This window comes from Haliotis rubra, unplaced genomic scaffold (assembly GCF_003918875.1).
Source record: "Haliotis rubra isolate DU_JTF1 unplaced genomic scaffold, ASM391887v1 Scf1001, whole genome shotgun sequence".
NCBI lineage: Eukaryota > Metazoa > Mollusca > Gastropoda > Lepetellida > Haliotidae > Haliotis > Haliotis rubra.
This window is the reverse complement of record NW_025764895.1, coordinates 97963-112947: the sequence shown is the minus strand read 5'-3', so window position 1 is coordinate 112947 and position 14985 is coordinate 97963. Positions and strand designations below refer to the sequence as shown.

General features: G+C 37.8%; 1 protein-coding gene across 1 annotated transcript; it reads left to right on the top strand.

The window, feature by feature from the left end:
• Nucleotides 1-4909: 4909 nt before the first annotated feature.
• LOC124267113 (putative nuclease HARBI1) lies at nucleotides 4910-6337 on the top strand. The gene is made up of 2 exons (XM_046701983.1): nucleotides 4910-5024; nucleotides 5637-6337. The coding sequence occupies exons 1-2, from the start codon at nucleotides 4910-4912 to the stop codon at nucleotides 6335-6337; spliced, it is 816 nt and encodes a 271-aa protein (XP_046557939.1).
• Nucleotides 6338-14985: the final 8648 nt, after the last annotated feature.

Below are 14985 nucleotides of genomic sequence, written 5' to 3'. Positions count from 1 at the left end.
CTTACCCTTAGTCCAAAATCAATTTATACAATGCAGAGCCTCAACATTTCCTTTAACTAAACACAGCATTGAATGTCAATTAGTGAACATGTTTTGATAGCCTGTTTTTATCCACACTTTTTGACAAGACTAATAAACAAAGCTCTAAATTGTTTTGATAAGTATTATACCATACTTGTTGACCAAACCTATGTATTTACGGCCTCACTTTTTGACAAGCGTAATTAACAAAAGCTTTAAGTTGTTTTCATAAGTATTATACCATACTTGTTGACAAAACCTATGCATTAACGGCCCCACGTTTTGACAACAGTAATTGAAAAAAGCTATCAAATGTTTAGCTCAGTATTATACCATACATGCTGACAAAAACTGTGCATTTACGGCCAATAAACATTTTATACAAACCTTTGATAACCTTGATAACATGCAAAAAATTGGTTTTACATTGTTGTCTATACATGAATATTACTTTTGCTTTTATCAATTTATTAATAGAAATTTTATCAGAAATATTACTACATAATAGTATGTGAAGAATATATATGGAAGTCGACAAAAAGTATGCATTTATGGCGTATATTAAACCATTTTAAATCAAATGGGGCATTTTGACTACCTCCTGGGGCGATTTGACCAAACCTAGGGCGATTTGACTAACAATCTGGGGCATTTGACCAAATTTGCTGGGGCGTTTTGTCGCTGGGGCGATTTGACTGGCACCCCCAGAAAATACAGGAATCTCTCTGCCGTGGACTAGTTCCCATCACCATGAAGCGACGTTTTCAGGAGTAGGACAGGTTAGTGACACTGTTTTTCCTATTGCTCGTAGGCTAAAAGAATTCATTGATGAATGGGAACGATTGACATTTGATGAAAACATTCTCCAGATTGTGAGAGGATGTAAGATTGATTTTGTAGATCTACCATGCCTGAATTCTGTCCGAGAATCCAAGCTAAATGCTACACGAGGTGCATATTTGGATAAAGAGGTCAAGACCATGCTAGACAAAGGTATCATAGAAGCAGTTCCTTCTACTCAGGAGGGTTATGTCAGCACCGTGTTCCTAGTGCCAAAATCAGATGGCACTTATAGACTCATCCTGAATTTGAAAAAACTGAACTACTGTTTTGAAAAACTCCATTTTAAGATGGAACACCTTATATCTGCTCTTTGTCTCATTTCTCCGGGCTGTTTTATGGGCTCTATTGACTTAAAAGAAGCCTATTATGCTGTCAGTATTGCATAGGAGGATAGAAAATATTTGCGTTTGATTTGGAGAGGTACAACATATCAATATTAATGTCTTCCCTTTGGCTTGACGTCAGCTCCTCGGCCTGAAGTTTTTTGTAGACAATTTATCAGGGTGTCATGTACGCCTTCACATTGACAATGCTACTGCTGTCTCCTACATTAATCATATGGGAGGCTCCAGATCTGAACTGTGTAACAGTATGGCCCGTGATATTTGACTGTTAGCGCAACATTATGGTATGTGGTTGTCAGCAGTCCACCTTCCAGGTACCCAGAATTGTGTAGCTGATAAAGAGAGTTAGAGTGTTCGAGGACTCCACTGAATGAATGGAAGTTAAAGCGTGAAATTGTGCAATCAATTACCAGTAACTTTTTTTGTGCCTACGTTTGATTTGTTCGCTTCTCGTTTGAACAGTCAGGTGCTTTGATGTATAGTTTGACAGAATATAAATTCTATGCATTCCCACCGTTCAGCCTACTGGACAGAGTCATGGAGAAAATCAGATCAGACCGGGCGGAGGACTTGGTGATCCTACCAAGGTGGCCAACGGAGAACTGGTACCCAGCGATGCTGTCTCCACCCCGTCCACTGCCGAGGGGGAGGGGTACACTAGTGCTTCCATTCACGGAGTTGTCAGTTCACCCTCTACACAGGAAACTTCAGCTAATAGAATGCCATTTGTCAGGCAGTGTCTACAGACTCAGGGACTGTCAGATGACACCATATCCATTGTCATGAATTCATGGAGGGGGAGCACCCAGAAACAGTACAGAACATACCTAGTCAAGTATCGTGATTTCTGTGGAAGGGAGGGTAGAGACCCCTTTGTACCTAGTGTTAATACAGTGTTAGATTTTCTTAGAAAGCTGTATGACTCTGGTTCTGGATATAGTGCCATTAACACGGCTCGCAGTTCTTTGTCTGCCATATTACAATTTGCATCAGGCTTACCTATAGGACAGCATCCCTTAGTAAAGAGATTTTTGAAGGGCATTTTTAATCTTAGGCCAGCTTTACCAAGATATCAACATACTTGAGATGTTGGTGTAGTGTTAGATTATTTAGTTAGCTTAGGTAGCAATGATCAGTTGTCCCTAAAGGCCCTCACGTTTAAACTTACTATGCTATTAGCCCTAGTTAGCGGTCAGAGGGTACAGTCTCTACAGTTACTCAGCCTGGATAACGTGAAGAGATCCAGAGACAAAATTGTGTTTGTTATCCCTAGTTTAGTCAAACAGTCTAGACCAGGTGTTCATATGAAACCTGTAGAGATCTGCCAGTTTGAGAAGGAACCTCTGTGTGGGGTTCGCTGTTTGGATGAATATATTTCAAGAACAGAGACCCTAAGGCAGGATGCTCAGTTGCTTGTTAGTTTCATTGCCCCTTACAGAGCAGTGTCCAGAGACACTATCTCCAGATGGCTGAAGCTTTTACGGAGTGCAGCTGGAATACACACTGATATGTTTACAGGACACAGCACACGGGCTGCTTCTACCAGTGCAGCTCACAGTGCGGGTTTGTCTATGCAGACTAATGAGTGCAGCTGGCTGGTCTTCTGCGGGTGTGTTCGCCAAGTTTTACACCAAGCCTGTGGACACTCAGATGTCTTTTGGTGAAGCAGTACTTGCCTCAACTGAGTGACATTTGTTCCCAATGTTGAACACAATTCCTGATATTAATTCCCTAAAAGTTACATATTTCATGACATGATTGCATTGATGTGTCTGTTTTCTCTATTTTGATTCTTATTGATGGAAACAATACTGATTACATCCCTTGTATTACTGAGTCAATTTGTTTAATTAAAGCCATTAATCCTTGTGTATGTATTTCCTTGCTCTGAAGAACTGCTTTGAATTCTCATGGGACGTCACGTGACCTGATGCCGAAGGAGAATTGAGAAATTAAACGAGACTTACCTGTAAGTTGAAGTTTGATCGAGATTCTCCCAGGCATCAGGGAACAAGTGAGCTCACATGCCACTTCCACCCTCCCGGTATATACTCTGTGGTTTATAGTTTGTTCAGTTCTACAGAGCAAAGTACTTTAAAGACTGAAGCCGATTCCTCACCCGCAATCTCATGTGAGCTCACTTGTTCCCTAATGCCTCGGAGAATCTCTATCAAACTTCAACTTACAGGTACGTCTGGTTTAATTTCTCAATTCTTGGCGTATATCCCATATCTTGGCGAGGAAAACCCCCGGCAAATCATTTGGCTAGAGTACAATTTGTATCCCGCTTCAAGGGATTGTTTAAAAAGGAATATATGACAACAGAACAAGGACGAATGACAACAGAACTAGACTTCAGAGGAGCATACTTATCCTATATTCGTGATAGGAAAGTAGTTAACACATCAATGTTATCATCAACTCCACAAGAATCAGAGAGTGATTGTAGCAACTGAGAAGATTTTTTTGTTGTAATTGTAATTTTTTTTTTATTACTGAATTCCTGTTACAGGTAGGGACAAAGGAACCAGGGAATTCCCTGCCCTCTCGGAGAATAAAAGAACAACATGATGAAGGATTCAGAGTTTTAACAAGATCAAACTGTCACACACAAGAACACACAGTATAAAAAAACAATACAACAGATCCACATGAATAGTGATAAGCTGCTGGTGTGAATACACAGGTGCATATCAAGCAAAGCTAAGATAGAATTTTTTCACAACTTTCATTCACACTTGACCAAGAAATATGGTACCATCAAAATATAACATTATAAAGGATGGACATAGCTGCATAGTTAGAAAGAAAAGACGATTCAGTATTCTGAAATCAGTTAACTGGAGTCTTGAAACAATGAGTGGTAGGACATCTACTGCGAATAAAATTTATTTTGTTCACATTATCAGTAAAGATTTGTTTTTCTATTGTATATGCATCTTTTAATTCATAATGGAAATTCTTGACAGATAGGTTTACCTTTTAATTTACATTTATAAATAAAAAACTTTCTAAAAAAAAAAAAAAAAAAAAATCAAGTCAAAAACCCTATCAGTTATTACATTTTCTTTTATACCAAATAAAAAGAGTTCTTCACTTAAACTGACAGACTGACTGAGTTTGGTTTTACGCCGCTTTGAGCAATATTCCAGCAACATCACGGCGCGGGTCACTTAAACTCATGTTATAAATATGGTCACAGCTATTAGTTATCCAAAGAAGTAACTTATTCCAAAAAGCCTTCACTTCATGACACTCCCCAAAAAGATGCAAACTACGTTCTTGTTCAGAATTACAGAAATTGCACAGAGGACTCACGGCCTTACCAATTTTAAATATTCTGTGCTGCAGTCTATATTGAAATCATCGTAATTTTATGTCTTGTGGAGCCTTGAAAGGTTTAAGATAAATGTTTGGCCAGTCAAATGTTTTGCCATTTAAGCTGTGATTTAATGAAACTTTTGGAAGAAAGGAATATAAAGTAAAACTTTTTGAACCCTTTTTAACAGATGCAAGTTCCTTTAAAACCGAATTTTCACTAGGGGCAACAGGATCACTTGGTAAATCAAGTTCCATTTTTTTAGAAACTCTTCACAGAACTCAACAGCCTTGTGTTCAATAGCCTAAAACGTTTTGCGACATTCTGTAAGAACATTCTGTTCACCTGATGAACGCAGAGTTTTGTGCAAACGTTTTGCAAAATGGCGTTATCTTTAGAAGAACGTGTAGTTCTCAGTGAATTAGCAGAGGGAACCTGCCTGCTACCTGCTGTAAACATTGCAAGGATATCATCCTTAACATCAACTATAACGCTGGGTATGTGTTTGACAACTCAAGAGCAAACAGCAAGTGTGAAGGGCTACGTTGAAACAGTAATTCAGAATACAGGGACTTCGATTTCAGATCACATTTCAGGATGAAAAGATCGACGTTTCAGGTACTAGTGACACTAATTTTATTCGGACAAAAGAATTCATCATCATCATCATAAAAAAACACATTTAGTTTAATATATGCATCCTCCAGACTGGAGTATATTTAGAACATGCCAAATACTATTTGGACAAGAGGAAACCAACTTCATTAAATTGGGTTAACAAATCTTACTAGTTGAAGCTTAACTATTTCCATACTGGTAGGGTAATATTACTGGCAGATCCCATAGAATAATAATTTAGCCAGCATGGAAAGGGTTAAAGAGTCTACTGAGCCAGTAGTATGAGTACTGTTTCTTGTTGTAGGACCTTTGTGAACGGATTGCACCACTGTTACCCGAGAGAATACTGACTGCAGAACGAAAGCTACTGTCAACTTTGTGACTACTTGCCAATCAGGAATCCTATCGTTGTATTGCCGATAGGTTTGGTTTGAGCAAAGGATCCCTGCATGTTATTGCTCTCAGTGTCTGTGGAGCAATTTCTTCAACAGTCAAGGAATATATAAAGTTGCCAACTCTCAATGAACTAGGGGCTGTGGCTGAAGGATTTTCCAAACGGTGTGGATTCCCTAAAGTTATTGGTGCCATTGACGGTACTCATATTCCAATCTCTGGTACATCCTGTAATAGAGATGCATTCATCAACAGGAAGGGTTACTCGAGCATGCAGTTACAGGTCGTTTGCGACGCCAAACTGCAGTTCACCGACATTTATGTAGGCTGGCCGGGGTCGGTTCATGACTGCAGAGTTTTCAAGAACAGCCCATTAAGACGCAAACTTGAGCAAGGATATTTGCCACCCGACTTCCATCTTATTGGTGATTCAGCCTACCCACTTGCTCCGTACATCATGGTTCCATTCAAGGACAATGGACATTTATCCCTTGCAGAAAAGAAGTTTAACAAATGCCATGCATCAACAAGGGTGGATGTTGAAAGAGCTATAGGACTCCTGAAATGTAGATTTCGGAGACTGAAGTATCTTGACATGCAGCTAACAGAGGAAATGTGCGACTTCATTGTAGCAGCATGTGTGTTGCATAATTTTATTCTCATGAGGGAAATGTTTCATGATGACATTATTGGTTATGACAATCACCAGGCAGATGAGTTGATCGATGAAGAGGCACTACTCGAGGGGTTGCCAGCTGATGCTGTTGCAAAGAGCAATGACATTGCCCTTCTCCTGTAGATTTAATCTGTTTTTTCAAGACCTTTAACTCATGGTGACACTGTCATGCCTCAATGTAATAATAAAGACAAACTGATAACAATCTGCTTTTTAAATTATTTATTAAAATAAATAAAACAATAAAATAAAAGTTTGGCACTTTTTGTTCATTCTTTACATCAACTTGGCCCAACTTGACAACAGCGATTACATGATCTGTTAAACAAAATAAATGAACAAAATAAATAAACACTTTGGTTTTCAACATGTCCTCAGACTGGAAAATCCACTGGTTAACTAATGTCCACAGCATGGCTTGCTAAATTGTAACAAAGGTCACTGTTATGGTTTGCTGAAAATATATTACTCAAACATCAAAAAACGATAAGTCTCAGGTAAAGCATGAACATTGGTATTCACAAGGATCAAAATAAAACCAAAAACTGGAAGCTGCAAATGTTTAAAGTTCTTGCAAAGATAACTACTGCTTGGATGACCCTTAGCCTTTGAGTAGGTATGGCTAAAAAATGTCCATCAGGAACCAGAAAATAGACATGATAGAGACATACTCCTCTACTTTTTGTTTAAGATAGCCTTCAGAATTTCATTTCTTTCTTTCGCTACTTCATTTGCTGTTGCTTGTTGCATGACCAACTAGGACAACTGTTTTTTGTTTTCCTCTGTAAACTGCTTAAACCATTCTGGTGCTTGTCGCTTCCGACCAACCTTAGATGGTGTCTCAGCCGATGTAGATGCTAAGGATGTGGAGGGAGATTCTGAAGCTGAAGGAGCACTACAAGTTGTTTCTTGGGTCTTTTCACCTGCAAAATTATACACAAACAAGACGTTTTCTACACTATACACCTGATGTGAACAACAATAGTAAATATAATGAAGATATGTTTATTCTTTCAATCCATTAAATTTTGTTCCATCATATTTATTAGCATTATATTTGTGGCATGCAAATTATAATGAACCTGTGACGAATTCCGTTACCCCATAGTGGCTGTAGACATTCTTCTTAATTTGTCTTTCAGAGAAACATTTGCACATACCTTCAAGTGAAGAGACTGTTATGGTTAGCCGGACTGATGGGTTGCCAGCCTGCAGATCTTCGATAAGATCGAAAAATTCCTAAGTCCGTTTTCCCCTTCCAGTTTTGTTGTTTCCGTCAACTATTACCTTGTGTCTGAATAAAGACGTACACTTACTGAATACATTTAATAACAGACACTGGCCTTATCAGTCTGATCAAAATATAAAGTTATCATTTTAACTCTAAAGTGAATACACTAAACATTTTTTCCAGTTAGATTTAAAGAAAACAAACAAACAATTTCTGTGACTCTTCAATTGAAGTGTCATTTACCTACCGATAATACATTTATATGAATTATCATCTTGTAAAATGAACACTAACATAATGCATCACTTTTAGCAAAGATGACAACAATGTTCACAATCTATTCAGTTAGACAAATGACATCTCAAAAATTACCTGTACTTCAAGCTTCTCATTTTTTTGTCACACTGATCTGCGGTATAACTATAATTCTGTTTTTGTAACTCTTTGGCCACTCGTTTCCAAGCATCAATCTTTTTGTAGGCAGAAGATTTGAAAATATATTGAAGATCTCTGTAGGTTTCAATTAGGAGGATGGTTGCAGAGTACCCCATGTGCAGTGGGTAGAAGCTGTAAAGAAAAAGTGTACTACATTAATACTGTGCGACATGTATAGGGAACTATATTTTACTTGATATCGTTCTGTCGAGCAGTATTGACAAATAACCTGTTTGTTGTTCTTTTTAACCGTCTTAAAATAATATACACGTAATCTATTTGCAAACAATATTTACTCTGACTACAATGTATGTAGTCTATTATGTCTATTGCATTTTCCTTCTGAATCACTTACTGTGAACTTCATTCTCCACGTTGTCAGTGTCATCTGTCCCGAGTTCGTCAATACAGGGAGACTATATAAGGGGGAGTGGTCACTCCTCGGAAAGCTCCTAAGCTATGCCTCGGCTCGTCACGTGACCAGTGTAGCCAATATGGCGGCAGCGTAGTTTTTAAGATTGAGCCCGGTTTATTTTCAACAGCTGATTACATACGCTGACTGTTGTGACAACTGAAAACCTACATGTAGAAGATAAGTTACCTATTCTGTCACTTCATTTTAAGTCAAATAATTGTTATTAGTGTCAGTATAAGTACAGTAGATTTGTAGTAAAGTTTCAAGCCGGCATGTTGTAGCTCACTGGCTTCAATTCTCAGTACACAGCGAAGAAAGACTAAATTATATCGCTAAAAACTTCTTTCACATATTCGTTTAATTTTTAGAAGGGAAACATACCTTTAGTTGAAAGGTGTTTGCAAGTAATAGTGATAGTTTTATAACTAACAAAAATTTGTTAGGGTGTATTTGAGGTGTGTGAAAAATATGACATATCGCCGATCTGCCATTGAAATACTACAGGGCGTTGTTTGAGTGTTTCTAGTTATTGTTCAAAAACATCTTTCACATACACCTTCAATTTTTATGAGGGGAATATACCATCAGGTGAAAGGTGTTCGCAAGTAATAGTGATAGTTTTATAATTTAAAAAAAATTGTTAGTGTGTATTTTAGGTGTGTGAAAAATATGACAAATCGCCGATCTGCCATTGAAATACTACAGGGCGTTGTTTGAGTGTTTCTAGTTATTGTTCAAAAACATCTTTCACATACACCTTCAATTTTTATGAGGGGAATATACCATCAGGTGAAAGGTGTTTGCAAGTAATAGTGATAGTTTTATAATTTAAAAAAAATTGTTAGTGTGTATTTGAGGTGTGTGAATATGACATATCGCCGATCTGTTCTGATACGCCATTGATGCTTGTGATGCTTGAGTGTTATAGTTCTAAAACTTCTTTCTTTCTTGTTGATCTTAGTATGTGACAAAACTGGAAAGGTGTTTACAACGCTTTGTGATAGTTCTAAACTTTGTTTTTGAGGGGTCTGTGACAGTGTCAGTTAACATTCTGCCAATGCCCATGCCATTCTACACATGCAATAAGATATCTGAATTAGTTACTAATGTAAAAATTGTCTCAAAGTAGATTTTTTTTTAAAAAAAGGACAGCTGATGTTAACACATGTGTTCTACCGACAGTTTTGCGTTCTTTAACATGTTTGGGGAGGGATGGCCGTGGTGTATCATTTATTCTTTCATTCATTCACATATGTATTTCTTTCTTTTGTTCTTTTTCTTTATTTCTTTTATTCATTAGTTCTTTCATTCATTCACATATAAAAAATTCTTGCTCTTAATTAATTAATTCATTCATTGCAAAATTCCGACTGATACAATACACTGGCTGAAGTACTGTTAAACGCAGCCGAAGTTGCGCTGGGAACGAACCAAGTCACTGTGTGCGTTGGAGCATGACGAGGCACACGTTAAGGCAAGATTACAGAATACCGGATACCTATCCGCCATTTTTATTTTGATTGCGCATTTATTTTTGCGCACTTCCATTTTGTTTCCTTAGCAACGGCACGCGATGAATGAAGGCTGTGTTGAAGCAGCGTTCAATATTAAATATTAAATATTAAACAATATTAAAGCTAAAAAAAGGTAAGATAATGGGGGTAAAGGGGGGTACCCCCCTTTATTTAAAAGCCTTACCTACCTTACCTTACCAATCAAAAATCACTTACCATCAGAGTGTTCCCACACTGTAGAGTTCCTTTTCCCAGCATGCATTTGAATAAAATTTCAACACACGATTACTTTTTACTCTGTTTACGTCAGTGAACGCTGTTAAAATCCCCAGTTTAGGTTTCCTAAACAGGAAGTAAGGTGAGGAATTCGATTTTAACCTTATTTTGTACCTTAAATTCGTATTTTTATTGGATCGCTCGCAGGCTCGCGCTCTGTTTCTTCTATATATAGGAGCCTCACGCGCACAATAGAATGTATATAATTAGGTATCCGGTATTCTGTAAGTGTACCCCAATACCCACGTTAATTAGTACAAATGGTAAAGAAAGCAAGCGAGTGACCTATCCCTGTTGTAGAGTATCCCTGGTCAATAGCACTGATTTCAGTAGGTGTTGTTGCAGTTTTCCCAGTACCACTGGTGGTCTGTCTTGTAGTTGAAGCTGAAACATATTGCAACATGAACATATTTTTGGAACACTGAGCGTGTAAAATGCGACCATCCTCCTAATTGATAAGTGAAATGATGCTGCAAAGTAGAGTACTGAATCCTAAAAAACAAGACATTTTTTTACTTGGCCATAATGGCGACATGTGTCAACCGCGATTTCGTTGGGTTCATAGGTAATATCAAGTTACCGCCATTGTATAAGTACTTCCAAAGTTTTCAGGACTCACCACAATCATGCTCAACAAAAGCTTCCATCGTAGCAAAGAAGATGCCACACACGGAGCACTTGTAAAATGTACCGACTGATGACACTGATGCATCGTCCGCCATCTTGGTCACTTCGCGTGCAACCTCGTCAGACTGTTCGCGGTTTATCGTAGCGTTACGAGGAAACGGGTCGTCCAACAGACAAAACGTCCCGAATGTTCCGTAACGTTTTGCCTATTGAACGCAGGGCAGGAATCAGAGGTGACATAGTTCCATTTATTAATAAATTTGAATGAATATCATTATAAAAAAGCTGCAACCCCATTTCCTCATTTTTTTCACCAAAGCCAAAGTTTTGTTAATGAATGACCAGGAAATGGAGTCAAAAGCTTTTGTCAAAATCAACCAACGAAAGCATTCCTGGCATTATATGAGTTTCTGTATGAAGGTGTCTGTCATAAATTAGGTGTATATTATCACCAATGTACCTATTGGCCATAAAACCTGTTTGGTCCTCTCGAATCAAAGAAGGCAACACTTTCTTTACCCTTTCTGCTATAACTGAAGACAGAAGTTTTTTAGGATGCGATCAGTAATGATATAGGTCTCCAGTTTTGAATAAACCTGTTTTGTTTTTCAGGCTTTGGAATAGATGTTATAATGCCTTCCATCTATGTTACAGAAAGTTTGCCCAAATTGAAGCCATCATTCATAGATCTCAACAGATAATCACCCAGATCAATCCAGAAAAACATATAGAATTCGTACGGAAATCCGTCCAATTTTGTTTTCCTTAAGTCTTGCAATTCCTGTCTGTTTTCATCCAATGCTTCAACATTTTCTTGTTATGTTGCTTTCTGGTCTATTAATCTCACTCAATAAATCATTCTCCTTTTTCTTGCGTTCTTTATTTTAAAAGATGAATAAGAGATAGTTTCCCTCTTATCTCCATTAAAAAAGTTTCAAAGAAAAGTTGATCACTTGCAGTAAAAACAGCTGAGGCGGGAGATAAAGCATCAGAGTAATTGATACTGGTAGGTTTTAAATACTGTTTAGTGACTTCAGAAATAACTTGTTTTGTTTCATTAATGTAAATAGAGTCTCTAAGCAGCGAGTTATTAAATTTCCAGTATGTCCCTTTTTTATCCTGACCTGTAAGATATATATGAAGAGTAACCATGGAATGATCTGATCTGTAGCCTGGTATACTATTAGAACTGGTAAAATCTTCAGAAACAACAAAATAATCTAGTTGTGCTTGCTTCAAAGGAGTTTTTCTCCTCCAAGTATACTTGCATAGGTCAGGATTGTGGTCACGCCAAATATCTATCAAATTTAATTCGCCCAGCATTTCCTCAATAATGATTCATTGTCAGAAACAAAATGAGTATCTTGCAGCAACTATAGAGAATACTTCTTCGGTTTGAGAAAATTGAAAACACCTTTTATTTTTCTGAAATCTCCAAGACCCCAACAGTTAAACCAACTACAAACAAAATCTGTATTCATTGTAGTATTAAAAAAATATCAGTATTTCACTACACCGAAGTCCAAAGAACATAGCCAAGTTAACGGGAACAGACATCTTGGTGGTGAAAGAATGGAGATGAAGATAGGTTGGACATGAATTACCTGTTTCAAACAGTCTCACTCTATCAAACACACACAAACACAAACGCAAACATTCACACATGAAAATAATCATCAAAAAAGTAACGAATCGAAATAAACACCGGTTAGGCATCTCACCTCAATAGCAGTATAACCCATTCCCAAGTAAGTTGAAAAGGTGATCTAAGTCTAGAACTAACACCGTAACATAATAGATCTAGTTTGAAAAAATAAATAAATAAAAGTCCTGAGGGAATAGGATAGAAAGAAGGAACCTCTTTTTCAACTGTAAATCTTTGAGTAAGAAGATAAACACCCTTGTACTTACTTCTATATTTAGGACCTACAGAGTTGCCATATTTGTTTACATCATTATCGTGGCGTACATGTGATCTGACCATGTGATCTAGTGTGTCCAATCATATGATTTTATATAAAGTGACTAAAAATTGACCCACGTGTCCACGAGACGTGTATCTTTTTATATATGACAGACTGTTCTTGTACAGATCACAGGATATTTGAGTCAAACACATCATGATATATAATCCATATAGACATAAGTAGCAGTTCTATATAGCGGTTCCAATACAACTTAATCGAATGCACATCCTATTCGCCACACACCCAGGACAAGGTTTCTCTATGTCCCCTATAACACAAATGTTTAGGTTTGTCCATCACACAAATCAAAAGCTTACGTCTCGTCCGACGAGTAAAGCGGGAATTTTAGAGTTGAAGTTCTTCGTCAAGCCCAATGCTTTCCATGGTTTTGTCGAGTCGAGACGATACTGCAAACTTACAGAGGTTCCTTTTTCATTGACTCGGGTTTGAAGGCCTTTATGGGTCGTTCACAAACTCTATGCTTTGGCTAGACATCGACTTCTTACAAGCTTGAGGGCGGGCGGCAGGTCCGTTCCAATGCGTAGTTTTTTCTTAGTAAGAGAAGTATATTTCTTCGGGTCGCTTGTAGCACACGATCTCGATCTAGCATAGACATGAATTTGATGACCACTGGAACAGATGCGTCTCTTTCACCTCCACTTGCAGAGTTAGGCATCCTCGGTAGACGATGGTAGCTGATAAAGCACATGTTTTCGACGAACGAATTATCCAACTGTAGCGTGGATTTGAATATGGCTCTTGTGTCACCCAATAGGTCCTTCTTTTCGTAAGGTATCCCATAGAGGAGTACATTGGGTTTTCTAGTGTACATTTGGTTGTGGAGAATTTGCTGTTTTAGTTCCTCCATTTCTTGTTTCATCCTGTCCTCAGTATTCTTAATTTCCCCACCATGTTGTTTATCTTGCTTGAGTTAAACTCTACTGACCTTTTTCGATCTTCAAACGTTTTCTTCAGTTGTGGTCCCCCGCCGTGATATTGCTGGAATATTGCTTAAAGCGGCGTAAAACTAAACTCAGTCAGTCAGTCAGTTCTTCAGTTGTGAAACTTCTGATGTAACAAAATCTATTTTCTTGCAAATTTCGTCGGTATGAGATTTGAACGAATCCTTCAGGAACTGTTTCAACATCCCGTCTGTAAGTGTAACATCAACCAGTGATGACGCCATGTTTTCGGAGTGGGATTCAGGGCCGTCATTTGAAACGTCGCTAGGAGTAGTTTCCTTCGTCAGGAATCCAAAATAGTCTTCGCCTCTTGTGAGTTGGATACCCCTTTTTGACGTTGTCGGTTTGTTTTTTTGTTACTGGAAATAATGATTTGAGATCGGTGGGGATGATGGGCGAGAACATACTCAGATGCGTCCTACTGGCCTCGTAGCCATACCGGAAGTCCAGCTCAGAAGATTCAATGTCATTAGAAAACTGTCTAATGTCTCTATTTCAAGTCTTCTTGCAGCTAATTTCTTTTCTTTCTTGCTTAGGTTTAGTAAGTTTGACAGAGCACTGAATAAGTGAATGATCAGATATCTGTTGGTCACGAACATCAAAGACATCCCGAATATCACTACTATCATTATAATTCCTTGAAATAGCTGCAGTTGTGTTAAAATTGAGGTGCATACAAATGCTCGGTTGGCTGCTGATAAAGCTTTATTGACCTATCCCTGAAAGTTTTGAAGAGTTGAAGATGAATTTTTAATTTTGAACGCCATTGTTTTTTAGCTGCACGGCATATCTGTTTCTGCTTGCGGATGACATCGCTATACCAGTCACAGTGAGGATGAATGACAACAGAATCAAAATTCAGAGGAGCATGCTTATCCAATTACTAAATGAAGTAATCTGTACATATTGCTCATGGAGTTACCAGATCCACACCTCACATCTCAGACACAGATCCACGAAGCCAGACAAAACAAATAAAGCACACTCATATAAACAAGAAAACAATACCACCCGAAGAACAACAACCAAAAAAAACCAACACCAACACACACACCCCAAAATAATAATAATTATAAAAAAAATAATAAACAAATTAAATTTTTTTTTAGTAAAAACAAAACAAAACAACCAAAAAAATAAAACAAAAACCCACAACAAAACACAAAACATATAACAAACAAAACAATTTTTTTTAGGAAGATGGGTATGTGGGCTGTGGTTGAGTTTTTGTTCTGGGTAGGGCCTAAGGATGCCCATATTTAAACTAAAACCCCACAATCAAGTGATTCATACTGTTGACAAAGAACCAAGCCATAGTACTATGGCAGTGACATAATCATGTGT

Bases quoted from the DNA above. Each gene is read 5' to 3' on its own strand.
- LOC124267113 (XM_046701983.1), top strand. From the start codon at position 4,910: ATGGCGTTATCTTTAGAAGAACGTGTAGTTCTCAGTGAATTAGCAGAG. The intron at 5,025-5,636 runs GTATGTGTTTGA...TTTCTTCAACAG, and splicing joins AACATCAACTATAACGCTGG to TCAAGGAATATATAAAGTTG.